Genomic DNA, 27,924 nt, shown 5'->3' with positions numbered 1-27,924 from the left:
CTATAAAGGAGGCAGCTACCCAGCCTCCGTTATGGTGGTCATTCCCCATCCGGGGGTCATTGATCTGCGGTTTTGAGGAGCATCTGGAGGACGCTCTGCATGGTAATTCTTATCTCCCTACTTCACCTCTCTGCCTATCTAGGGTTTCAGTCTAGTCTCTAACTGTCTACTTGTTGCTAGCTGTTTTCGTTTTGGAGGAACTGCCTGCTACTTTACTCTATGCCCTATGCCCGGTTATGTATGGGACAGGTGAGTATACATTGGCTTTAATACCGACATTGGCCACCCTTCACGGCCTCTGTCTCTAGACATTTGTCACTTCCCCCTTTGGTTTTACTCTTTAGGTGTTGGTGTTCCATATATCTAATTTACTTTTCTGATTAGGGTTCATTAACCCTTTGGGTGCTGGTTCTTGTCAATGCCTTTATGCATGCTTTCTGCATCATCTATCTCCGTGGGATATTTCCTGGCTTGGGTACATTGCTATTTGTCGCTATAATTACCCCTTGTTACATCTTTTTGATGCCGTTACCTGCTACCCTAACTGGCCCTATGACATCTTACTCCTTACCACAGGCATACTCTATATTGTGATTACCTGATACCTTTTTAATTGGCCATAAGCAGTGCGTGCTCCTCCAGCTACCTCAACAGGTCACCCCTCGTGATTACTAATTACAAGATTGGTTTATTATCCTCCTGGTGCCTTTTGGTTGGCTCCAGCAACATCTTCCTATGGGTAGGTATTGTTACCTGACTTATACGATCCTTTTTGTCTTGCTACTTTCTCCCTTGTTCCCCACAGTGACCCCTCTACTCCTGAGACCCTTGAATCAGTGATCTATAGCCCACCCAGTTTGACCATGACTGGAGGGGAGCATACTATCTTCTCCCCCTCCTCTGTGCCAGCTGTACTATTCTAGATGTTAATTATGAGAACATTCTAGCAATTTGCCAGTTAGTGTTCGATTTGGCGACACGTGCTAATTGGTTGGACATACTCAACTTGCGACATCAATGTTATTTTTCTGATGGCATGTTATATACTATATCTATATACTAATCTCATTGTATCCTACCACACAGAATCTATATTCCAAACCGCTCCGGATGAAGTCTCTACACCAGGCGAAACATGTAGAGCAATTGGACATAGTGGTTTATTTCCTTTTGGAAGCTGTTATTATATTGTACAGGACGCTCTGCGTTGCCTGCACCGTGGTGCGGCCTGTGTGCAGCGTATAGCGCCCTACTTTTCCTTTGTATATCATTCAAATGCAATCTTGTATTGTTTGTTGCATTGTATGTCCTAGGTGGTGAGGTCCTCCCCATTCACCTATCATTTGTATCCTCTGATCAATGGATTTTGCCCATGTTGATCGGTCGACACATACTTTTGTGGTTTTAATACTTATCTAAAATAAAGCGTTGTTTTTTATTACGGTGCCTTCAAAGTCCATTTATTCGTCCCCCTTTTGTAATTCAAAACAGGGAAAGGGATTAAAAAAAAAAATGTACTCAAATTACCTCCACCTCAAGCGCTCACCTTATCACGGATTTGGGAAGGGTTCAGTGGGTGGAGGTCACGGCGTCGCACAAAAATAGCCGGGCTATTAAGGGGCGGCACTGGAGCAGAGTAATGGCCATGGAGACAGAGTGGTATATGCGGAGGCTGTGTATTATGGCATGGCACTGGCCATAATACAGTGAGGGGAAAAAAGTATTTGATCTCCTGCTGATTTTGTACATTTGCCCACAGACAAAGAAATCATCAGTCTATAATTTTAATGGTAGGTTTATTTTAAAAAGTGAGAGACAGAACAAAAGAATCCAGAAAAACACATTTCAAAAAACGTATGCATTGATTTGCATTTTAATGAGCAAGATAAGTATTTGACCCCTTCGCAGGAGGGATTTTGTCCCACTCCTCTTTGCAGATCCTCTCAAAGTCATTAAGGTTCCGAGGCTGACATTTGGTAACTCGAACCTTTAGCTCCCTCCACATATTTATGGTATTTAGGTCTGGAGACTGGCTAGGCCACTACAGGATCTTAATGTGCTTTTTCTTGAGCCACTCCTTTGTTGCCTTGGCCGTGTGTTTTGGGTCATTGTCATGCTGGAATATCCATGCACGTCCCATTTTTATTACCCTGGATGGGGGAAGGAGGTTCTCATCCATGATTTGACGGTACATGGCCCCCTCCATCGTCCCTTTGATGCATTGAAGTTGTCCTGTCCCCTTAGCAGAAAAACACCCCCAAAGCATAATGTTTCCACCTCCACGTTTGACGGTGGGGATGGTGTTTCTGGGGTCATAGGCAGCGTTCCTCCTCCTCCAAACAGGGCGAGTTGAGTTGATGCCAAAGAGCTTGATTTTGGTCTCATCTGACCAAAACACTTTCCCCCAGTTCTTCTCTGAATCATTCAGATGTTCATTAGCAAAGTTCAGATGGGCCTGTACATGTGCTGCCTTGAGCAGGGGGACCTAGCAGGCACTGCAGATTTCAGTCCTTCATGGCGTAGTGTGGTACCAATTGTTTTCTTGGTGACGATGGTCCCAGTGGCCTTGAGATCATTGACTTCAGTGTAGTTCTGGGCTGATCCCTCACCATTCTCATGATCATTAAAACTCCACAAGGTGAGATCTTGCATGGAGCCCCAGACTGAGGTAGATTGACAGTTATTTTGTGTTTCTTCCATTTGCAAATAAATCGCAGCAACTGTGGTCACCCTCTCACAAAGCTGCTTGGTGATGGTCTTGTAGCCCATTCCAGCCTTGTGTAGGTCTACAATCTTGTCCCTGACATCCTTGGACAGCTCTTTGGTCTTTGCCATGGTGGAGAGATAGGAATCTAAATGATTGATTGCTTCTGTGGACAGATGTCTTTTATACAGGTAACAAGCTTAGATTAGGAACACTCCCTTTATAAGATTGCTCCTATACTCCGCTCGTTACCTGTATAGAAGATACCTGGGAGCCAGAAATCTTGCAGATTGATAGGGGATCAAATACTTATTTCATTTATTAAAATGCAAATCAATTAATACCTTTTTTGAAATGGCGTTTTTTTTGTTTTTGTTATTCTGTCTCTCTCACTTAAAATAAACCTACCATTAAATTATAGACTGATCATTTCTTTGTAAGTAGGCAAACGTATAAAATCAGCAGGGGATCAAAAACCTTTTTCCCCTCACCGTACATGTTAAACAAATTTTCTTAACCATTATCGCCACTTTTTTTCTATCAGAAAAAAATGGTAACCCTATTTTGGGCGGTTGATATATCGGGTACATCCCTAATCCTAACCAGAAATACCTGAATATTGCTTTAAAACTTTTTTTTTTTATTCCCTTCATAACCAGAGCATTTCTTGCTATTCAGCACTTTAACTGGCAATTGCTCGGTCACGCAACAGTGTACACTAATTACATTTTAATCATTGTTTTTTGCGCCTGCTAACCACAACGTACCAGTACGTTGCAGTGCCTGCAGCTGCCGCCCACTCACAGTACATTATTGTAAGCAGGTTGGCACGTGGTTAAAAATGGATTTTTGTAAAATCTTACCGTAAAATCCTTTTCTCTTAGCTCATTGACAGACGTAGTCCTCGGTGATACAGCACCTTCGGGTTATGTTGCCTCCACAGGAGTAGGACTAGACAGGAAATAAAATGCTCTGGCCACACCCTAGGGGCAGTCCCCGAGGGTATATCCTCTCTCTCTCTGCCACAGCAAATCAGTTATGTCACAAAAGCAGTGTTTAGAGAATTTAACCCAACCCAACTCAAAAACAGAGGGGCGGGTACTACGTCTGTCAATGAGCTAAGAGAAAAGGATTTTACGGTAAGATTTTACAAAAATCCATTTATCTCTATCGCTCATTGACAGACGTAGTCCTCGGTGATACAGCACCTTCGGGACGTCCCAGAGCAGTATCACAAATGAGGGGTGGGAAAATGGAAATCAAATCCAAATCTAGAAGGCCCAACCGGTGCCAACTAGAAGTTTACAATGCTCATCCTTAATGATGAGACTCAACAAAAAAATTTTCAAAAAGAAAAAAACCCTCGAGGTAGACCACCGGTCTCCTCAAATTGCGGCCTGCAAAACCTTGCGGCCAAATGAGGCATCCGCCGATGCCATCACATCAATTTTATAAAATTTTGTAAAGGTATGTACCGACGACCAGGTGGCCGCCTTACATACCTGGACCACTGACGCCTGATGGCGAAAGGCCCAGGAAGTACTGAGCGCTCGAGTGGAGTGCGCCCTAACAGGGAACGGAGGACTCTGACCCTTAATAGAGTAAGCCTGTACCACCGTCTGTCTAATCCATTTGGCAATAGTCGCGGCAGATGCAGGCAACCCCTTTCTGGGGCCATCCGTGATCACAAAAAGTGAATCCGTCTTACGGAACGATTCCGTAGCCTTCAGGTATACCCTGATTGCCCGAACCACATCCAAGGAATGCAACGCATGTTCCCGATGATGATTGGGCTGAGGACACAAGGAAGGTAGTACAATATCTTCATTCAGATGAAAATCTGAAACCACCTTAGGAAGAAAGGATGGTTTAGGATGGAGTACTACCTTATCCCTATGAATCACCAAGTATGGGGACTGGCATGATAAAGCAGCCAGTTCTGACACCCTGCGTGCAGAAGTGATAGCCACCAAGAAGGCCACCTTCTGGGATAAAGTAAGCAAGGGAATCTCCCTGATGTTTTCAAAAGGAGGTTTCTGTAGAACCGACAAAACCAAATTAAGATCCCAGGGCGGTAAGGGCGCGCGGACTGGTGGAGCCAGGTGCCGCACCCCCTGGATGAAATTCCGCACCAAGGACTTGGTAGCTAAAGGTTTCTGAAAGAAGATTGCTAATGCTGAAACTTGACCCTTGATGGTGCTCAAGGCTAGCTTCTGCTCAACCCCTTTTTGCAAAAAGGCCAATATTCGAGTCACTGAATAGGTACAAGGAGGAAATCCTAAAGATTCGCACCACGCGATATAAGTCTTCCATGTGTGATAATAGACCTTGCTGGAAGTCGCTTTCCTTGCTTTAATAAGGGTAGGAATGACTGAAGCAGACAACCCTCTGTCCTTCAGTACTTGGGTCTCGATGGCCAGGCCATTAAAACCAGCGACTGTAAAGCACAATGGTAGATTGGTCCTCGAGACCGCGGATACTCCCTGAGACGCAGTTCCCACGGAACGTCCGCGACTAGCAAGTCCAAGTCGGCCAGGCCGGCTTGACGAGGCCAGCCTAGAATTTCTAGGACCACTGGCACTGACGGAATTTGAACCAGGCGTCCCTAGAGCTATCTGGCCCCGACCATCCGACAAAGTCTGGTCGTTTTCTGTTCCCACACATTTATCCGACACCTGATTCCTATCAGGAACGGTGATCTCTCCTGGTTGAATCTCAGGGACCGAAGTCACCCGGCTAGAGGCTTCTTGGTCTGTCTGGTCAACCAGATCCGATTCCTGTGGGGAATTGAGACTAATCTTAGGAAAAGGTAAGGGAAAAACAGAATTTTTGTAAAATCCTACCTGTAAAATTCCTTTCTCTGAGTCCTCCGACAGTCGCCGCCTCTTCATATTCGTCACATATGGGGTATAAGACTTTGCTCCGAAGGAGTAGCTAGGCAACAGAATATGTTAACATTAAAGCTTTTAACATATCCCACCCTCAAGGGGTGGTCCCCTCAGTCAATACCCTCCTACTTCCTGCAACCATATCTCAGTTTCAGTGGAATAGCAGTAGAGTATACAACCAAACCCCAAAAGAGGGGCGGGGGCGGCGACTGTCGGAGGACTCAGAGAAAGGAATTTTACAGGTAAGATTTTACAAAAATTCCGTTTTCTCTTACGTCCTCCGACAGTCGCCGCCTCTTCATATTCGTCACATATGGGGACGTCCCAAAGCAGTGCAAACATGAGGGGTGGGAAACGCATTCGCGCCGAAAGGCAACGCAGTCTCCGCATCAAAGAAAGGAACCTTACCAAAGGAAGGAACCCAGCTGGGCAACAGGAAAAAACAGGTGCTCAACAGGAGCAACAACCCAGGAAAAGACAAATAACCAGGGGATAAAAACCTTATCCCAACAGCCAGTGGTCCCCAACAAGGGACCCTAGGGAATCGCCGCAGTAAGAACCTTGCGGCCAAAGGAAGCATCCGCCGATGCCTGAACATCTACTTTGTAGAATTTTGTGAAAGTGTGCACGGTCGACCAGGTCGCCGCCTTACACACCTGGGCTACAGAAGCCCCATGACGACAGGCCCAAGACGTACTTAGAGATCTAGTAGAGTGCGCCTTCACGGGCACAGGGGGAACCTTCCCCTGCAAAGCATAGGCCTGTTCAATGGTCTGCCTGATCCATTTGGCGATGGTAGAGGCCGACGCCGCCATGCCCTTCCGAGGACCCTCTGGAAGAACAAACAAGGAATCCGTCTTTCGAAAAGACTCAGTCGATTTAAGGTAAACCCTTATCGCCCGAACAACATCCAAAGAATGTAATCTCACCTCCTTTGGATGTTTAGGCTTCGCGCACAGCGAAGGCAAGACAATATCCTCATTAAGATGGAATTCCGAAACTCGCTTCGGAAGAAAAGAAGGATTAGGTCGCAAGACCACCTTATCCAAATGAACAACCAGATACGGAGACTTGCAGGACAAAGCCGCCAGCTCCGACACTCTGCGAGCCGAAGTGATCGCAACCAAAAAGGCGACCTTTTTGGACAACATAGACAACGAGATCTCCCGGATCTGTTCAAAAGGAGCACGTTGTAACACAGATAGAACGAGATTCAAGTCCCAAGGGGGCGGAGGATCCCTCCTAGGAGGAACCAGATGCCGCACTCCCTGAACAAAAGTGCCAACCAAGGAGTTGGAAGCCACGGGACGTTGAAACAGAACGGCCAGTGCATACACCTGACCCTTTATCGTAGCCAGCGCCAAACGCTGATCGACACCCGTTTGAAGGAAGGACAGCACTCGGGAAACCGAGTACGTGCGGGGTGAAAACCCCCTGGACTCACACCAGGCAAAATAGGCCTTCCAAGTACGGTAATAAACCTTCCCCGAGGAAGACTTCCTCGCGTTGATCAAGGTATGAACGACCTCTGGGGAGAGACCCTTCTCCTTCAGGACCTCGGTCTCAACAGCCAGGCCGTCAAAGCCAGCGACTGTAAAGCAGGATGGTAAATCGGCCCTTGAGACAGGAGATCGTCTCGAAGAGGCAGACGCCACGGGGCGCTGACCGCCAGATTCACGAGGTCTGCGTACCAGGACCGGCGAGGCCAGTCCGGTGCCACAAGAACCACCGTGCTGCGTTCCGAGTGTAACCTGCGAAGGAACCTGGACAGCAACTGAATCGGTGGAAACGCGTACATCAGCTTGTACTGATGCCACGGGGCCACCAACGCGTCCGACGCGTCTGCCCGAGGGTCGCGCGTCCTTGACACGAACCTTCTCACCTTGTTGTTGAGACGAGACGCGAACAGGTCCACATCTGGAAGACCCCACCTCGCGCACAACATCTAGAAGACAGCCGGGTGGAGAGACCATTCCCCCTGATCCAGGGTCTGGCGACTCAGATAGTCCGCCTGCCAGTTCTCCACCCCCGGAATGTGCACCGCCGTTATCGCCGGGACATGAGTCTCGGCCCAAGCCAGAATGTCGGCCACTTCTCGAGCCGCTCAGGCACTCCTGGTGCCCCCTTGGTGGTTGATGTAGGCCACCGCCGTGGCATTGTCCGTCTGCACCCGAACCAGGCAGCCCTGCAGCCGGTCCGTCCAGCGATGAAGACAGAGATTTATCGCACGCAATTCCAGAATGTTGATCGGAAGGGAGGACTCCCCCTCCGACCAAGTTCCCTGGGCGGACAGAACGCCCAGAACACCACCCCAGCCCGACAGGCTGGCATCCGTGGTGATCACCGTCCACGAGATAGGACGAAACGACTTGCCCCCGGACACCAACGGGGACTGGAGCCACCACAGAAGGTCTCTTCTGGTGCGATGACTCAACAAGATTTGAAGATCCAGAGATTTAGGTCGCCCGTCCCACATGGACAGGATCTCCGCTTGGAGACCCCGCGTGTGAAACTGGGCGAAGGGAATCGCCTCGAAGGCCGAGACCATCAATCCCAGACATCTCATGCACGTCCGCAGAGACGAGTGCGGAACGTCCCTGAGGGACCTGACTTCCTCCTGAAGAGTTCTGAGTTTGGCTTCCGGCAGGAAGACCTTCGCCTGCACCGAGTCCAGAATCATTCCCAGGTAGGGAAGACGAACCGACGGACTCAGTGTCAACTTTGGAAAATTTATCGTCCAACCAAACTCCTGCAGAGTTTGCATCGTGACAGACAGGTCCTTCTCCAGACCCTGGCTGGTCGCAGACCGAACCAGAATGTCGTCCAGATACCCCAGGACAGAAATGCCCTGGGCCCTCAATAATGCCAGAACCGGTGCAAGCACCTTGGTGAAGACCCGCGGAGCCGAGGCGAGACCAAAAGGCAATGCCACGAACTGGTAGTGATCCTCCGCAATGGCGAATCAAAGGTACCTCTGGTGACCCTCGAAAATGGGGATGTGAAGGTACGCATCCTTTAGATCGATGGAGGCCATGAATTCCCCCGGAACCAGGGCAGCCACCACCGACCGCAGGGATTCCATGCGGAACTTGCGAACCCGCACAGAGCGGTTCAGAGCCTTCAAGTCCAGAATTGGACGAACCTTGCCTTCCTTTCTGGGCACGGTGAACAGATTGGAATAAAACCCCCGAAATCTGTCCCGATGAGGCACCGGAACTACCACTCCCTGAGCCCTCAGGTCCCGCACCGCCAGGTGCAGGTCCCATAAACGCTCTGGAGACAGTTGAAGATTTGAGGGAAAAAATCTGCTCTCCGGCCGAGAGAGAAACTCCATCTTGTAACCAGATCGAACGATCTCCTGAACCCATCTGTCCCGCATGCGGGCCAACCAGGGCTGAAGAAAACCGAGCAAGCGTCCCCCCACCCCAAAACTGGGTGAGGGCGCCCCTTCAGGCCGCACTGTTATGGGCTGCGGATCCGGATTGACCGGACTCTGTTTTCCAGACCAGGGCTTCTTCTGAGAGCCTTGACCTTTGAACGGTTTGCCCTTGTAGTGCGACCGAAAGGCACGAAAGGACCCCTGAGGGGGCCGAAAATTAGCATGCTTCTTCCCAGAAGCCCCCTTAGCCTTGGGGAAATGGGGCAAGAGAGTGCTCTTACCTCGGGTGATCCCCTTAATCAACACATCCAAGGACTCCCCAAAAAGGCGAGACCCATCATAAGGCAGATTGGCTAAGGTCTTACGTGAAGATTGGTCCACCGACCAACATTTCAACCAAACCAGGCGGCGAGACAACACCGCCACGCTGTGCACACGTGCAGCCAACGGGACTAGGTCCAAGTCCGCATCACACAGATACATGACACCCTGGTGGATTTGATCCACCATATCCAGGGTCGCCGGCGAGGGCGAATCGGCCACTAAGACGCGCCTAGGCATCTGCGTCCAACTTGCGACCGCCTGGGCCGCCATGAGAGAGGCAAACAGAGCCTTAAGCATAGAACCCGTAACAGAATAAGTATGACGGGCAAGAGACTCCAATCTCCTATCCGTGGCATCACGGAACACAGGGGAATCCTCTACAGGAATCGCAGTGGTTTTGTTTAAAACCGCAATTGCGTGATCCACTGGGGGTGGCACACACCACCTTTCATCAGTGGAAGGCGAGAAAGGATAACGCAGCTTGAACCTACTTGGTACAGCAAAAGGTTTGCGTAGATTGCGCCATAGTTCCTTAACAGCGCGCTGAAAATCATCATTGCAGGGAAAAACCTGCGGCGTCCTGCGTTTCCTCTGCGTCCCATAAGCCGCCAAGGCAGCGGGGGGACACACTTCATCCTGCAAACGCAGCGTTTGTTTTATGGAAGCAATCAATTCATCCATGATTGCAAGCTCTTCAGGCGAGCCAGGGGGAGAATTATCAACCCCTTCAACTTCAGCCTCCACCTCGGACCCCACTAGATCCAGGGAGGAGCGGGACCCCGATAAGGAGGCCCCCGCCATAACAGCCCCATCACCTTCACCCTCAGAATCAGAGGAAAGAGAAACTCTGGGTCTTTTAGCAGATTGAGCAGCCACCAGCATCTGCACCTGAGCAGCAAGGCCAGCCACAATAGTGGCTAAATCCCCCCCTGGGGGGGAAACAGCGGTCCCCTGGCTTTCCACCAAGGCGGTAGGAAATTTGCCCTCCTGAGAATCCATTGCCCCTATTACAAATGCCGGATAATAAAGGGTTAACTGCCCCTTTAACAAGCGCGGCGAGCGCAGCCCACCGCACCACACACAAGCACAATGAGACCCCCACAGAGATGGGAGGCTACAAGAAAATGGCCGCCATGCATGTAGAACATGCGGCCGGAGAGAGTGTAGGCAAAATGGCGCCGTTTGGCGCCGAAACCGCCGCTCCACAGTACAGTAATGCACACGTCATCCATGTATAAAAAAACATGTTAGATCGCCGCAGCGATCGCTGTATAGTGCCCAAAAAAATGGAGGGTCCCCCTAAGGTGTGGGACTTTAACGGCAAGCACACTTCCACAGATGTATAAAAGTAAAAATATTTTTATTATTGACAAGTTTAAAATAGATCTCAATGGATCTGAGATATTACATAAATGATACAGAGAACACAAATAATGTGATAACACAAATGATCTATATATGGTTGAAAGAAATAATGGTGCATATACTCAAAGGTATATGTTGGTTTCTTGAAGGAAATCCTCCCACCCGACGCGTTTCAGGCACGCAGGCCTTTCTTCAGGGGTCTGGGAAGTGGGGAGGTTTTGTGATTTCCTGCATAACATGGTAGATATTGTATAAATTAATTGCATAACAAATTATGTCAGTTTCAGTATATTTCAAGTATTAGATGTTATACCTGTAGAAGAAATCTGGATATAAAAGTTTCATACCTGTAGGTTGCTTGAGATGTGACAAGAGAGTCACTACTGGTAAAAGTAAGAGAAAAGAGGGGTTCCGCTGTGCTTAGTGCCGAGGTATGCACCCCTAGGACCCTGAGGGTGTGGATCTTCACCAATGTGGCCCCAGCGAGGATGCCTGAAAGGAGGCTGCACGTGTCTCTGTGTAAACGTATATGCAGGAGAATCGAATTATTTGAAGATGTATTAAAAGGGATAACTAAACTGCTCTTAGGATAAGTGTGGAAGTAAGAGGAGAGGTACCTTGTAGTACAAGTATTGACACTTCTGGTTAAGGGGATGTACCTGTTGTGTTGAAGGTCACGAGGTAGGGGGTGTTGTAGGTTGGTAGAGTCGGCTGAAAAATATATATTATATATACATATATATATATACACATATGTGTATCCTGTTATGTATTGTTATATATTAGGGTTGGCTTGTACAGTATTCTACCAGGGAGAATGTTTAGTACTCATACCTTAATTTAATTGTTGCGTGAGGATTTCCTGACCAGGAGTCGTATTGCTGATTCTCAGAAATTAGCAGAGTATTATCCCTAAATAGAATGAGTTAATCCATGTTTTGGTTCTCTTCTCTAGGTTTGAGAGGTGCATCTGGGAACCAGAGATATTGGCATATATGTTACACATAGTGGGCAGATAAGGGGTAAAAGAGTGGAAATAAATTCAATTAAATTAAAATAGATCCAGCTGGTAAGTTACCTGGTGATGTTTAAATAGCAAATAGTTTTCCAAGTGTCGGTTTCCTTATCAGATTCCTGAAATGACAGGTTTTTACTCTATTGGGGTCAGCCAGTGGTAAAGAAGGTAAAAATGGCTTGTGGGGGGGTCCCAGGTGATTACCTTGTATATCGCAGGTCACGTCTGTAGTCCTCGGCGGCGGATGCTGTGTCTGGCATCCACCGCCGTTTAAATGCCCATGAAGGACGCCGGAGCATGCGCAGTGCGAGCCGCGAGCACGCTCCGGCGTCATCTGTGCAGCCAATGGCATCCACCGCCGATGGAACGCAGGACACGCCCCCGGATGCGGAAGTGCGGCCTGCGTTTCAACGGCGCCGGCGCAGTGATTGGTCCCTGAGCCGCGGGCGGGGCCAGTAGATTCGGCCGTCATCCGCAGGAGGGGCCAAGGAGCGGGGGGGCCCGTAACATAGTCACGTCTCCCCCCGGGTGCGCCGGGTGGGACCATAGGGAAAAGATCAGCTGTATAGTGCCCAAACATGCCACAAAACATGCCCCACAGCACACAGCTTCTCACACTGACAAGGCTGACACACACAGTGTCACACAGCTCCCCCCCCCCTTGCAGCCCACAGCATGCAGCCGAGTGATAGGGAGACAAACAGTGTGAACAGAGGCAGGTTACACAGTCCCAGACTGACACCCCCCCAGACAGACAGGTCCCCACATAGATACACTTACCTCACAATGGCGTGGGGGACCCGCACAGGCGAACAAGCCGCTGCACATGAGGCAGGGAGAGTCGCATACAAGACGCACAGAATGGGGGTTAAGAAACCGCACAGCGTCCAGTGAGGTAGCCACCTCACCAATCATCCCTGCACCGAACAGGGATGGGTCGTTCACTGTGCCAGGAGCGTTACCTGGCTGAACGCTCGATGGCAGGCTGGGAAGCCACTGACCCACGACCTGCGACCAGGGGGATCAGCCCGAGACCCAGCCCGCATGATCCTCTTCATCCGAAGAACTAACTAATGCTGACAAAAAGAACAGCTGAGTAAAGGTAGAGAGAAAACTCAAACAAAAAATCAAAAAAGAAGAAAGAGTCTGGGGCACAAAGCCCCAGCACAGAGAGAGCCAGCCACTCCTGACAAGCTAGACATTGAAACTGAGATATGGTTGCAGGAAGTAGGAGGGTATTGACTGAGGGGACCACCCCTTGAGGGTGGGATATGTTAAAAGCTTTAATGTTAACATATTCTGTTGCCTAGCTACTCCTTCGGAGCAAAGTCTAATACCCCATATGTGACGAATATGAAGAGGCGGCGACTGTCGGAGGACGTAAGAGAAAGATCTATTCAGGGAACGGTGACTACCGCTCCCTGTAGTACTTAAATGTTGGAAGGGAAGAATCGCACCGGTAGTAGTAGTCGATGCTCGATCTAATGTCCTGAATACCGGTGAAAACGTCCCCCCACCCTCAACCCGGCTGGGGGCGCACCTTCAGGCTGTGTAATCCTTTGCTTCGGGTTTGGCTGAGTCGGTCCTCTGTTTGTCCGACCAGCCTTTCTTGAACCCTCCTGGAGGAGTCTTGCCTTTCCCGCTTGTTCCAGCCGGGCGTGCGAACCCTTTATGGGCGGTAAAGAAAGGTCCTCGCTTATTGGGAGGTCCCTTAGCTTTAGCAGCCTGTGGCAAGAAAGTGCTCTTGCCCCCAGTGGCATCCTTAATAATTTCATCTAGGGTGGCCCCAAATAGGCGATTCCCCTGAAAGGGGAGATTCGTCAAGGTCTTTTTGGAACCTAGGTCAGCTGACCAGCATTTTAACCATAGCACACGTCTGAGGATTACCGCTGACATAGATGCATGCCCTAATAGGGGGGTAGCATCCAAGGCTGCGTCACAGACAAACTGTAGCTCTTGTATAATCTGTTCCATCAAATCAGATGTTCCCTGGGGGATATCTTTTCCCCTTAGGTCTTGGCGTACCAATCTCGCCCATTCCGTTAGTGTCTGGGAAACTAGACCAATAACAATTACTGGTCTAAATGCTGACCCTATCAGGGAGAAGATAGTGCGGGACTCCGCTTCCATCTTTCGATTCACCGGATCCTTAAAGGACGGAGTGTCCTCCACTGGGATAACCGTGGCTTTATTCAGCCTGGAAATAGGTGGATCCACCACTGGTGGTACCGTCCATTTCTTAATGAGGGATTCCTCAAACGGATAGCGTCTAGCAATACGCTTGGAAATAGTAAAGGTACGCTTAGAATGCTCCCATTCTCCTTTAATTTTATTACCAAAACACTTGGGTACAGGAAAAACCTTCACCGTTTTGATGGGCTTGTTAGTACCAAAGGGAATCTCTGTTTCAGTTGCCTCTGCTGGTAAAACCTCAAGTCTTAAGGTTTCCCGCACCGCCACAACTAGTGCGTCCACCAATGCTTCTTCCTGAATTATGGCGGAAGAATGAACGTCCTCCTCACTGTCTGAGGGAGCTTTACCTGAGATAACAGCCCTTGCAGAGGGACCTGCAGCTGCAGTGACCGTCTCTGAATCTGAGTCAGAGGTGTCAGATAATATAGGGGTAGGCGGGGGTCGCTTTCTTGACCCCCGTCCCTGACAGGCCGCCTCCACCCGAGCCACCATAGACTCCAAAACTGCTTTAAATGCATCCATACTCTGTGCACCGGCGGGTCCCGTGGCCCCCTCGAGGGAAACAGGTGGGGGTACTTGTGTGGCAGGGTCCATGATTATTCCAGTAACTACCCGGAAAATACAATCCAAACTTAAATAAAAAACTTTTTTTTTTTTTTTCAGACCCCCAGCGCCACAAAAGCCCCTCAGTGTTACCTGCTAGGGATCCCTATCGATCGAGAGAGAGAGAGAGATAGACCCCCAGGCTCCCCACTTGATGCTCAGAGTTCACTGCAACAGGTTACAGCGCTGTCTTCACAAACAGGAAGTCTTTTGGCTGGCTGCCCGGGAAGAAAGGAGGCGGCTCCGCCCCTCTGCACGCCTTCCGGCGCCTCCCCTAGCTCCACGAGGTGTTTGGGTCACCTCAAACATGGCCGCACCCATGCTGGAGACACGAGGCTACGCCAAAATGGCGGCCTCGTGCGATCTAGCAAACAATGGCGGCGGATGTACTGAATAGCGGCGTGACTGCAGAGCATCACAACACCTTCTCTACATGGGGATTTAGCCTGGTCGGCGGTACCGGACCCTGGCGGACCGCATGGCCGTCGGAAGGCCTGCTATTGCTGGAGACTTGACTTGGAAAGCAGTCTACATGTCCGTGGCTTCTGACTGGTAGGATACTTATATTATCACAGTAAGATTCCCATACTGCCACTGATTACAATCTTTTAACATATTTACAATTAGATTGTCAGCTCCCAAACCAAGCCTCCTGGCTTTTTGCACATAAAAATCACACTCAAAGTAGGGGGATCTGTGCCATGTTATAGGATAGAGGGGAACTCATCCTTACCATACAGAGAGGGGCCCGCGTTCACCACAAGACCCGTCAGGGGAAAGGGGGAACATACTACTCACCATACCGGAACCAGGCGGGCACCAACTCCTGACAGTACCCCTCTCCACCGGGGCGGGAGGGCTGTCGACCAATACGGACGCCGTGACTCATGGTCCTTGGCGTTTCAGCGAGACGTTTAACTCGCAGGGTCAGTCCCTCCAGTGGGACTATGTCGCGGCCGACCCAGCGCGGAGCTATGGCCTGCACGCGCTCGTAGGCTGAACTGGGGTGACCACCGGATCTCAACATCCAGCCCGTCGCCCAGTTCAGCTTTCTTGCTTGAAGATCTCACAGGAACACTGGAGAAAAAAAGCTGTCTAAAAAATCTTTTTAAGAAAAAAATCCTGCCAGGACCGAAGATCCCAGCAAGGTATCTAGGTCCTTACTGCTGACTAGACAGAAAAAAACTGATTTGCTGTGGCAGAGAGAGAGAGGATATACCCTCGGGGACTGCCCCTAGGGTGTGGCCAGAGCATTTTATTTCCTGTCTAGTCCTACTCCTGTGGAGGCAACATAACCCGAAGGTGCTGTATCACCGAGGACTACGTCTGTCAATGAGCGATAGAGAAAAGACCTTTTCATATAATACTTTAGGGTACTAATTTACTACCTTTGTATGTATGAGGTTCTTATTAAATTTGGAATTTATCCACGATGCCTTCAAAATAATTTTTAAAATAGTTTTCATAGGTTAGTTTTTCTGTTTTCTTCTAGCTCAGCAGAAAGATGGAATAAAGGATTAAAAACATTGTAAACTAATTTCCAACAGCATCGGGTTACAAATGACAAATTTTTACAATCTACATTCAGTTAATAAAATACATGTCACATTGGTGATATATTAACCTCCATTTCTCATGTATTATTTAATCCCAGGGGTCTTTCTCCACTTGTAATATATTTCTCAACTGCACTTCTTATAGAAACTCTCCAACAATGTCAGCAAGAAGATAGAAAACATTTTTAAAAGGAAAAACCCATAAAATAATCTTTATAAATTAGCTTTTACATAAAATATATGAAAGTCAATATAACATGCTGCAGTTAGTTCAGCCAACATGTGCAATGAAACCTGAAAGGGAAACTCCAGCCAAAATTAAATTTTTCCTATTGATAGTATGCTAAATATCTTTATCTTTGATATTATTCATTTTCTGGCTAACTGCTTGTTTAGCTTAGAAAGTCGTATCTAAACTAGAAAATTAGCTTCTTCCTGTTCACCGACAATGCCATCTCCCTTTATCTGAATTTGCTAAGCTGCCTATCACTTCCTGAAAAGGTTGTCGGTCTTAGACAGACAGGCCTCGACCTGCCAAGTCCCACCCCCATCCCTCCAATCTTTCATAGAACATGATTTCCTCCTGTCCTCATAGCCATCGTTTAGGCTAGCAGCCTCTCCTGCGAGAGGGAGAGGGGGGGGGGGGGAGCACGGGGCTGGCGCAATATATGAAAGAAAAGGTACAAAGGAACATTTTTGAAAATTTATAAGGATACGGATCGATTTCTACATTACATGTGAGAAATAGGTTTTAGGCTGTTTCCACTAGTGCAACTTGTGATGCGACTTTGGACACACAAAGTCGCATGACAAGTCACAGCCCATAGAGTTCCCATATATGCGACTTTGAAAAGGTACCTGCACTACTTTGATGCAACTTTTGATGCGACTGATCCAGAGAGTGTAAAGTTGGTTCAAAGCTGCACTTAAAGTGGTACTCTAAATCACACAACTTAATAGTCGCACTAGTGGAAATGTAGGCACTAGGCAACAGTGCGACTTTGATGTGCCTGGGTCCAGCTTTGATCCAACTTTACATACTCTGGATCAAAGTCACATCAAAAGTTGCATCAAAGTAGTGCAGGTACCTTTTCAAAGTCGCTGATTTTCAAAGTCGCATAGATGGGAACGGGTACCATTGAAATCAATGGGCTGTTTGTGACTTGTCATGCGACTTTGTGTGTCCAAAGTCGTATCACAATTCGCACTAGTGGAAACAGAGCTTTGGTCTGTGTTTCTACTATTGTAATTTAGAGTGCGACTTTACACTTTCTGGCTCAAAGTCGCATCAAAGAATTGCAGGTACCTTTTCAAGGGTTGCTGATTTTCAGAGTGGCATAGATGGGAACAGGTGCTGATGAAATCAATGGGCTGTGACTTGTCATGCGACTGTGCCCAAAGTTGCATGACAAGTCACACTAGTGGAAACGGAGCTTAAGTCTGTTTCCACTATCGCAATTTAGAGTGCGACTTTGATGTAACTTTACACTCTCTGAATCAAAGTTGCATGAAAGTAGTGCAGGTACCTTTACAAAGTCGCATAGATTAGAACAGGTGCCATTGAAATCAATGGGCTGTGACTTGTCATGCGACTTTGTGTGTCCAAAGTCGCATGACAAGTCACACTAGTGGAAACATAGACTTCGTGTGGTTGCCTGTACTATGATCATTGTAGACTGTGAGGCGTGATCCCCAAGTACTTCCAGCTACACTGACAGTACCCCCCAACTGTGTCCAGCTTCCTTTTCCTATGGTAGTCTTCATTCAAAGCCCAGTACAGTTATACTGCATATGCCCCCCCCCCCCCCCCCCCCATCGTGTGTCCTGTGTGATTGGCTCTTTTTTTCTTTCTTCATTCTCTCATGAATTAGGATGTACAAATCATCCTTACTGCTGAGAGAACACTGGGCGGGAACCTATGATCAGCTCCTCCGATTTCTGTATACGCCACAGGAATAGTGTCCCTCTCTGGAAGTGATGTCACTGGCTTTCAGTAGCCACACCCACTTGCTGCTCTTGGACTCAGCAGGAAGAGGGATTGAAGTCATGTGACAGCCCTGAAAACTGCAAAATATAGGGAGAAAAACTGGGATTTTTTAATTTTAACACATAAGGCTGAACTCTGCTAACAATAATGATTAAATAAATATAAAATTATTCAGCGCTGAACATCTAGGTGAAACTAATAACAGATTAGCAGGTGGACACTCAAGGGCAATCTTAAAAACCTCCTGAAACATATATGAACAAAGTGCAGCGGAATCCTAGTAAACATATACAGAAAATATGCTGGAAGAGAGTCCCAAAAGTGTGCAGAGTGACATCTGTGTGAGGAATTAAAAAGTCCTTCTAAATTAGTGATGGAAAAATATCCCAGAGCAGACGGTATCCAATCCACAATGTAAAGAGGTGCTCATAACATCCCACCACCTGTCATTCTCTGCCTCTCACCTTATCTCAGAGACCCTACAGGGTCAAACAGCATAAAACATCAGAACCAGTCAGTAATACACCTTCACTCCGCTTCTTCTTAACCACTTGCCGACCGCTGCAAGTACACTTACTGCGGCGGTCAGCCCCTCCTGGGCAAAGTGACATATATACATCACTTGCCCGCGAGCCAATAGCGAGCGAGCGCGCGCCGCCGGAGGCGCGCCCCCGCTCGTTCCTGCACATCCCCGCGCGTGTGACCGGCGGACCCGATGTCCGCCGGTCACTCCCGATCGTCCGCTGCAGAGGGAAAAAGGCAGGCGGCTGATGTAAACAAAGCCGCCTGTCATTCTCCCTGGTGTAACTGCAGAGACTATACAATCCTGCTATGTAGGATGTATGTCTCTGTGGTTACATGAAAAGCCACACCCCTTTGCAGTAAGAATCACGCCCCTAGGGACACATGTAACCCCTGCATCTCCAATAAAGTTAACCCCTTCCCTGCCAGTGTCATTTTTACAGTAACAGTGCATATGTATAGCACTGATTACTGTAGTAATGTCACTGGTACCCCCAAAAGTGTCAAAAATGGCAGTCAAGGGTCCGATCTGTCAGCTGCAATGTCGCAGTCCCGCAAAAAAAATTGCAGATCGCCGCCATTACTCGTTAAAAAAAAACAATAAAAATGACAAAAATCTTTCCCTTAGTTAACGCAATAACTTTTGCGCAAACTAATCAAAATACGCTTATTGCGATTTTTTTTACCAAACATATGTAGCAGAAAACAAATTGGCCTAAAATGTTAAAAAATTTAGATTTTTACATTTTTTTGGGGGAATTTCATATGAAAAATTTGAAAAATATTTTTTTTTTTTTTCAAAATTGTTGCTCTTTTTTTGTTTATAGCGCAAAAAGTAAAAAAATCGCACAGGTGATCAAATACCACCAAAAGAAAGCCCTGTTTGTGGGACAAAAAGGACGTCAATTTCATTTGGGTACAGCGTCGCAAGACCGCGCAATTGTCCGTTAAAATCACGCAGTGCCGAATCGCAAAATACCCCCTGTCTTTGAGCAGCCAAATCCTCCGGGGCTTAAGTGGTTAATTATCAGCACACAGGGTCAGCTGTTACTATCCAGACCTCAGACCCTTAATGTTATCAGGAGTCCTTAAATCAGATGGAATAATCCCTCCAGGGGGCGTCTCCGTAATATATGCAATGATAATAAGGGCAAGATCTAGTGCTCTCTGTATTGCTCAATAAGTTTAAGTATACAGAAAATCACACTCACGTTTAAAAAGTTTTCAAAATGCAGAGCCTGCAAACATGCGTGCGTGTCTGCATGCCTTCCTGTTGGAAATCCCATGATGTTCCCTCGTACACGTTACGTCCTTCTAGGGGCGGGACTTCCCCCGCTGATGAAGTCCCGCCCCTAGCAGGAGGTTAACGCGTACAGGGGAATGTCACGTGACCCGCGGCCATCTTGGGATTTCCAACAGGAAGGCATACAGACACGCATGCTCGCACGCTTCCAGCTCTGCATTTTGAAAACTTTTTCTATATACTTAAATAAACTTATTGAGCAATACAGAGAGCGCTACATCTTGCCCTTATTATCATTGCATATATTACGGAGACGCCCCCCCCTGGAGGGATTATTCCATCTGATTTAAGGACTCCTGATAACATTGAGGTCTGAGGTCTGGATAGTAACAGCTGACCCTGTGTGCTGATAATTGAGAAGAAGCGGAGTGAAGGTGTATTGCTGACTGGTTCTGATGTTTTATGCTGTTTGACCCTGTAGGGTCTCTGAGATAAGGTGAGAGGCAGAGAATGACAGGTGGTGGGATGTTATGAGCACCTCTTCACATTGCGGATCGGATACCGTCTGCTCTGGGATATTTTTCCATCACTAATTTAGAAGGACTTTAATTCCTCACACAGATGTCACTCTGCACACTTTTTGGACTTTCTTCCAGCATATTTTTTGTATATGTTTACTAGGATTGTGCTGCACTTTGTTTATACACAATAATGATTGCAGGGGAGAATTGAAGGTATTAGGCTGGACTTCCGCTTTAAGCCACGCACATAAGAGTTCAGCTTGTATAGTAGCAGTGTGTACGGTAAGCCTTTACAAAGCTTTGAGCATGTGTCAAGCAGTGGTCTAGAAGCCTTTAAAATAAAAGTACCTGTCAATTCCAGTTTGGGGAGGTTAAACACAGATCTTCATGCGAGAGCAGGATGTCACTTTATGCAAGAAGCTAGCAGGCTATGATAAGTGTAAGCACTACCTGAAAACCTACTGAATCCCAAAATAGTGAATAAAGTATTCTTTTGGGATGAAAGCTTTAAAAGGAGTAGTAAATGCAGAAGTTTTTTTTTATCTTAATGCATTATATGCATTAAGATAAAAAGCTTTCTGTATGTAGCAGCCGCCCCAGTATCCCCTAATACTTACCTGCTCCCCCTCTCTATCCAGCGATGTCCACTAGTCTCTCGGCCGTCCGGGACTCTCCCTCCTGATTGGCTGAGACACCGCAATGGCGCCACTGGAGATTGGAGGCGGGGCCGAACTGCAGCTCAGCGTCTGAATGGACACATGATGCTGCAGCTCGGCTCGGGTGCCCCCACCATAGCAAGCTGCTTGCTGTGGGGACCCTCAACAGCAGGGAGGGGCCAGGAGCAGCAAAGAGGGACCTGAGAAGAGGAGGATCCAGGCTGCCCTGTGCAAAACCCCTGCACAGAGGAGGTAAGTATAACATGTTTGTAAAGTTTTTTTTTTTTGTTTAAATAATAACTTTAACATCCCCAAAATGGAAGCTGAAGTTTGCTTTAACCACTTGACCTCCGGAAAGTTTTGCTCCCTTCATGATGAAGCCATTTTTTGCTATTTAGCACCGCGCTACTTTAATTGGCAATTGCATTGTCATTTGTACCCAAATAACATTTTTATTATTTTTCCACACAAAAAGAGCTTTATTTTGAGGGTATTTGATCACCAGTGTTTTTTTTTTATTTAAACAAAAATAGACAGAAAATTAGAAAAAAAAAATATTTTATACTTTGTTATAAAACATCCATTAATAGAAAAGAAAAAAAAATTCTGCAAACAATTACGGCAAAATGTATTGCTACAGGTATTTGGTAACAAAAATAAAAAATCCCAATAAGTGTATATTAATTGGTTTGTGTGAAAGTCATAGCATCTACAAAATATGGTATATATATATATATATATATATATATATATACACACATACATACATACACACAGGAATTTACGCAGCTATGATGCTATACTGATGGCGGTTATCAGCGACTTATAGTGGAACTGTGATAGTGGCAGGCAATCTGCTGCTAAATGACCCTCCCTGGGAGGTAGACTGACATCAATATAGTAGTGATTAGATATAAAACTGTACATGGTTACTGTATTAATGACAATGGCTGGGAAAAGGTTAACATCAAAGGGCAATCAAGGGGTTAACTATGTTTCGAACAAGTGTAATATGTGCTGCTTTTACTAAGAGATCTGGATTTTATTCAGCCAGATCGCTGCTCTGTGTACAGAGTCCTGTGTGTCTGTAAACACAGGGCTCTGTGCTGTGATTGGAGACAACCGATAAGCAGGTCTCAGCCATATATCATTGGCTGACATCTGCAAACAAAAACTGGAAGCACTGTGTTACTTTTGGAAAACAGTGCGTCCATGTGGGCTTTCGCTTACATGGCCCTATCATTCATTCACAGAGATCTATAAATGAAAAAACTACAAGTACGGTCTTCCACCACATTAAAATGTGCATCTATTATTTTTTAAATTTTTAAAAGGTGAACTTAGCCTCTAATATACACCTCTCCAAGATCAGTAAAGTAACTCTGCATTTGGTTGAACAGTTCACCAAATTATTGCTGTCTATAAGGGAGTGTTTGCTACCTTGCATTTGGCAAGACTGTTACCTTAAAGGAGTTGTAAAGTCAGAAAGGTTTTTTTGATTATAATGCATTTTAGGCATTAAGATTAACCACTTCAGCCCCGGAAGATTTTACCCCCTTCCTGACCAGGCCCTATTTTGTGATTCGGCACTGCGTTACTTTAACGGAGAATTGCGCAGTTGTGTGACGCTGTACCCAAACAAAATTTATGTCCTTTTTTTCCACAAAAAGAGCTTTTATTTGGTGGTATTTGATCACCTGGGCGATTTTAATTTTTTTGTGCTATAAACAAAAAAGGGCAACAATTTTGAAAAAAAAATAAATACATTTTTCACATTCTTTTATACAACATTCTCAAAAATGTTTTTTTTTTTTAACATTTTAGGCCAATTTGTTTTCTGCTACATAATTTTGGTAAAAAAAAAAAAAAAAAAAAAAAATCGCAATAAGCGTATTTTGATTGGTTTGCACAAAAGTTATTGCATCTACTAACTACGGGAAAGATTTATGTCATTTTTGTTTTTTGTTTTTTTTTTTACTAGTAATGGCGGTGATCTGCGATTTTTTGAGGGACTGCGACATTGCCGCGGACAGATCGCAACCCTGACATTTTTGACACTTTTGGGGGTACCAGTGACATTACTACAGCAATCAGTGCTAAAAATATGCAGTTACTGTAAGAATACCATTGGCAGGAAAGGGGTTAATACTGTTGGTGATCAAGGGGTTAAATGTAAGCCTAGGGGAGTGATTCTAACTGTGGGGGGGTTGGGCTTGTGAGATGACCATAAAGACACTGATACTATATAGTAGGATCACATGGTCTCTGATCATCCCAGGGAGGAGGACGGACGGCTGTGTTTACAACAGCCAACCGTCCTCTGTCAGCAGTGAGAGATCGGGGGTGTCAGGCAGCAATCGGAGCCGCCTGACACACGCACTGTCTTCCCCACTGACGAGCGGGGGCGGGAGCCCGCCACAGGCGGCGTGCGCTCGCCCCCTAGACTCCCCAGAGCGAGCGCTGTACATGTACAGCGATTTGCCTGGGAGCGGCTGACTGCAGCAGTACATCTGCGGCAGGCAGTCGGCAAGCGGGTAAAAGCCTTCTGTGTGTAGCAGCCCCCCAGCAACCCCTAATAATTATCTGTGCCCCCTTCTCTCTCCAGCGATGTCCATGAGTCCCTCGGATGTCCTGGGACTCTCCCACCTGATTAGCTGAGCTATAGCCGCGGCGCCATTGGCTTCTGTGGCTGTCACTTAAAGTCAGTGAATCAAATCATGAGAGAGAGGGGACGGGGCTGATGACCGCTCTGTGGATCTGGGCTGCTATGTGCAAAATCAACTGCACAGAGGAGGCAAGTATAACGTTTGTTATTTTTTATTTTTTTAAATGAGACTTTACAATCACTTTAACCACTTAAGCCCCGGAAGATTTTACCTCCTTCCTGACCAGGCGGTTTTTTGCAATTTTTTACTGCGTGAATTTAACGGACAATTGCGCGGTCGTGCAATGCTGTACCTAAACGAATTTCACGTCCTTTTTTTCCCACAAACAGAGCTTTCTTTTGGTTGTATTTGATCACCTGTGCGATTTTTTAATCATGCGCTATAAACAAAAAAAGAGCGTAAATTTTGCAAAAATAACAATATTTTTCACATTTTTTTTACATGAAATTCCCCAAAAAAAATGTAAAAAATCAAAATTTTTTAACATTTTCGGCCAATTTGTTTTATGCTACATATGTTTGTTAAAAAAAAAAAAAAAAAAAAGAAAAAAAAAAAAAAAAATCGCAAAAAGCGTATTTTGATTGGTTTGTGCAAAAGTTATCATGTTTACTAACAAAGGGAAAGATTTTTGTCATTTTTGGTGTTTTTTTTATTAACGAGTAATGGCGGCGATCTGCGATTTTTTTTGCGGGACTGCGACATTGCGGCGGACAGATCAGACCCTTGACTGACACTTTTGGGGTTACCAGTGACATTACTGCAGTAATCAGTGCTATACATATGCACTGTTACTGTAAAAATTACACTGGCAGGGAAGGGGTTAACTGTATTGGAGAGGGAGGGGTAAAGTGTGTCCTAGGGGCGTGTTTCTAACTGTGATGGGACATGTCTCCTATTGTAAAAACAGAGATCAACGGTTCTACATAGTAGAACCGTCTGATCTCCATTTTTACACAGGGGAGAATGACAGGCGGCTTGTTTACATAAGCCGCCCGCCTTTCTCCCGCTCTACCGACGATCGTAGTGTGACCGGCGGACATCGGGTCCGCCGGTCACACGCGCGGACTCCTCCGTGAACGAGCCTCAGCGGGCGCGCGCTCGCCCGCTATTGGCTCACAAACCGGTCACAGGCTAGTGACGTATATATACGTCACTTTGCCTGGCCGGGGCTGACCGCCGCAGTATATCTACTTGCGGCGGTCGGCAAGCGGTTAAGGGTTGTATGTGTCACCCAGGAGAATGTAGGTATGTCACCTGCTAATTGATAATATTCATTCCGTTTTATCACAGAAGTACATGTTGCATATTAGCAAATGAGAATATTTGATGGCAACTAGAGGTCTTTAGTGTGAAAACCACCACTGCGAAAACTGCATTGACTTTATTCTTGTCCATTACCGAGTATTTACCTATAGTCTTGCAGTCTGCATTCGTATTTGAGTGGTTTCATGTCAAATGAAATCCCTGCATTCACCAACACCTATTTAGTGATTACAGGTCAAAGTGATAGGTAAAGGATGAATGTTCTAACATACGGTACACAGTATGGTTTTAGCGGCTTTTGGAATTTAAGACGTTTGAATTTTTTATCACACTGGGGATATTGCTTTGACTTGGAGGTACAGCTGAATATGTATTTTTATGTAAATAATGCTTCTTTCTTGTAATATAGTTGATCTCCTCTACTATTTCTCCAGTTTTGTATACATTTACAGGTTTGGGAGCCAATCTGTTGGCAACACTGCCCTTACATACAGTTCCTACATTAGTATATATTTTACCACATTCTGTATATCATGAAGGTTGTGCCCCTCTGTCTCGAATTCTGTATTTTGTGCCAATCCCAATGAAAGAATCAATGCCTCCTGGAGCCCAAGGACTGTGTAAAAGTGCCTAGATACAGTTAACATCATATTTCTTCTACATTCCAGTCCTATGCCACAGAACTAGGTTCTTAACTGCTTAATGATATGCACTTAACTCCATCAAATCAGCCCCATATGTAGAAACACATAGTCCACTGTAAAACAAATATTAGACAAAATATAAACATATAAAATATTTCACCTTCCACTATCTTCTCCAACAGCAAAATGAAGGTCTTCTGAGCTTATGTTATTGTTATCTGGAAAAGAACATCCTTGATCTGTATAAAAGAAAAAAATAAAAGAGAACATTGGTTTATGTGAAACAGACCGTAAATACTGTATGACTATTGCCACTCTCAACTTGGCTTGGGGCATCATTTATCGCTCAAAATTCCTTTGGTGATACTTGGTCAAAGAATCTTTATGCCGTAAATTGCACGCATTGTTTTAAAATTTCGATTTAAACTAAATTATTTGGTAGATGAATAAGATGGGGGACCTTTCAATCTGTTAAATTACTCTTTTTACCAGAAGAATAAAAATAAAATACACTCTGAACCAGATCTAGGTTTGTTAATATAAAAGAGGTTTTAAACCCTTGACCAAGAAGAGGTAAAGAGCAACACTAATTTGAAGTGAATTCCCTTGCCATGGCGTAGATTAACACACAATTTTTAGACATCAGTAAAAGTAAACATTGTGCCGGTTGGACCACATCTTTAACCACTTTACAACCGGAGGATTTTGCTGTCTTCCGTCCAGGCCACTTTTTGCGATTCGGCGCTGTGCGACTTCAACTGACAATTGCGCGGTCGTGCGACGCCGTACCCAAACGAAATTTACGTCCTTTTTCTCCCACAAACAGAGCTTTCTTTTGGTGGTATTTGATCACCTGTGCGATTTTTACTTTTTGCGCTATAAACAAAAAAAGAGCGTTTATTTTGAAAAAATAACAATATTTTTCACATTTTTTTATATGAAATTCCCCCCAAAAAAGATGTAAAAACCAATTTTTTTAAAAGTTTTTTGCCAATTTGTTTTATGCTACATATGTTTGGTAAAAAAAATCGCAATAAGCGTATTTTGATTGGTTTGCGCAAAAGTTATTGCGTTTACTAACAAAGGGAAAGATTTCTGTCATTTTTGGTGTTTTTTTTTTTAACGCGTAATGGCGGCGATCTGCGATTTTTTTTGCGGGACTGCGACATTGCGGCGGACAGACCGGACCCCTGACTGACATTTTTGACACTTTTGGGGGTACCAGTGACATTACTGCAGTAATCAGTGCTATATATATGCACTGTTACTGTAAAAATGACACTGGCAGGGAAGAGGTTAATTTTATTGGAGAGGGAGGGGTTAATGTATGCCTGGTGCTTACTGACGTGTAGGGGGGGAGGTGACTATGTGATTCATGGACAGATCGGATGTCCAGCTATGCTGAACAGTCCGATCTGTCACTCCCTGTCACTATGGAGATCCGCCCGCTGTGTTTACACACAGCGGGCGGATCTCCAGACTCGATCCCCGACGATCGGGTAAGAGCAGCGGCGATCGCCGCTGCTCCTCCCCTGGCCCGACTCCCGCTGTGAATGAAAACAGCGGGAGCGAGCCTCCGGCGGCGCGCAAGCGCCGCCCAGAAGGGGAGGAGTCCAGTCACGTTAATACTACGTGACTGGACGGGAACGAGCCACTCTGCCGCAGTAGTATTACCGTGAGCGGTAGTAAAGTGGTTAAGGGTATATGTTCATGTCTACAATAAAGTTATGATCTGGCTGTTGCCAATAGCTTTAGTCATAGTAATGGGACATAAACATAAATATATTAACTCCCAGCTGCTGATTGCTCCTGAATGACAACAATTGGATAAAGAAGTGTTGCAAAAAGTGTGCTGTATCACAAAACATACCAGTACATTGTGTGCAAGTATTCCAAAACCATCTGAGAACACAAATAACTAGAACTACCCACAGCTATCCTGCCACAGGCATGGCAATTTGAGGTTAGCGTATGATGAAAATGCCTAAATGGGGGCTACAATTATTGAAAACCGTGTGTCAATTCAGCAAGTAGATCTAGAGATGCAGTTAAGATAAAGTTACAGGTTATTCCACTCTATGTAAATACTATGTTTGAACCCTCTGCTTTCATTTTTCCTGGCCCTATTACATGGCTTTGAATGTGATGAGAAGTAAAGTAAACTGTTTTATAATTCACTCAGTTTAAAATTGCCCAGGTTGTGATTGCCATACTTTCAACACAATTGAGCATGCAGTGGTTAACACCATTCAGGGATTATGTGAAACTCTCCTGAGATAATTATGAAGGCTGTGATTGCTAACCTCTAAAAATCAGGTATTCTTAACCACTTCAATACTGGGCCTACCCATGCCAATTTTCAGCTTTCAGCCCTGTCGCAATTTGAATGAGAAAT

At 46.0% G+C, this 27,924-nt stretch overlaps 1 protein-coding gene across 2 annotated transcripts in view; it reads right to left on the bottom strand.

The window, feature by feature from the left end:
• The window catches only part of TRIM37 (tripartite motif containing 37), a 442,208-nt gene that overhangs the window by 12,245 nt on the left and 402,039 nt on the right, over positions 1-27,924 (bottom strand). For both annotated transcript variants that reach the window (XM_082244828.1, XM_082244829.1), the window contains exon 24: positions 25,690-25,768. In XM_082244828.1, coding sequence (XP_082100954.1) covers positions 25,690-25,768 — 79 coding nt within the window. The remainder of the gene's footprint in view (positions 1-25,689; positions 25,769-27,924) is intronic.

Source organism: Pelophylax lessonae (genome assembly GCF_965119305.1).
Source record: "Pelophylax lessonae genome assembly, chromosome: 2".
NCBI lineage: Eukaryota > Metazoa > Chordata > Amphibia > Anura > Ranidae > Pelophylax > Pelophylax lessonae.
The sequence above is the reverse complement of the archived record's forward strand: the minus strand, read 5'-3'. Positions and strand labels throughout refer to the sequence as shown.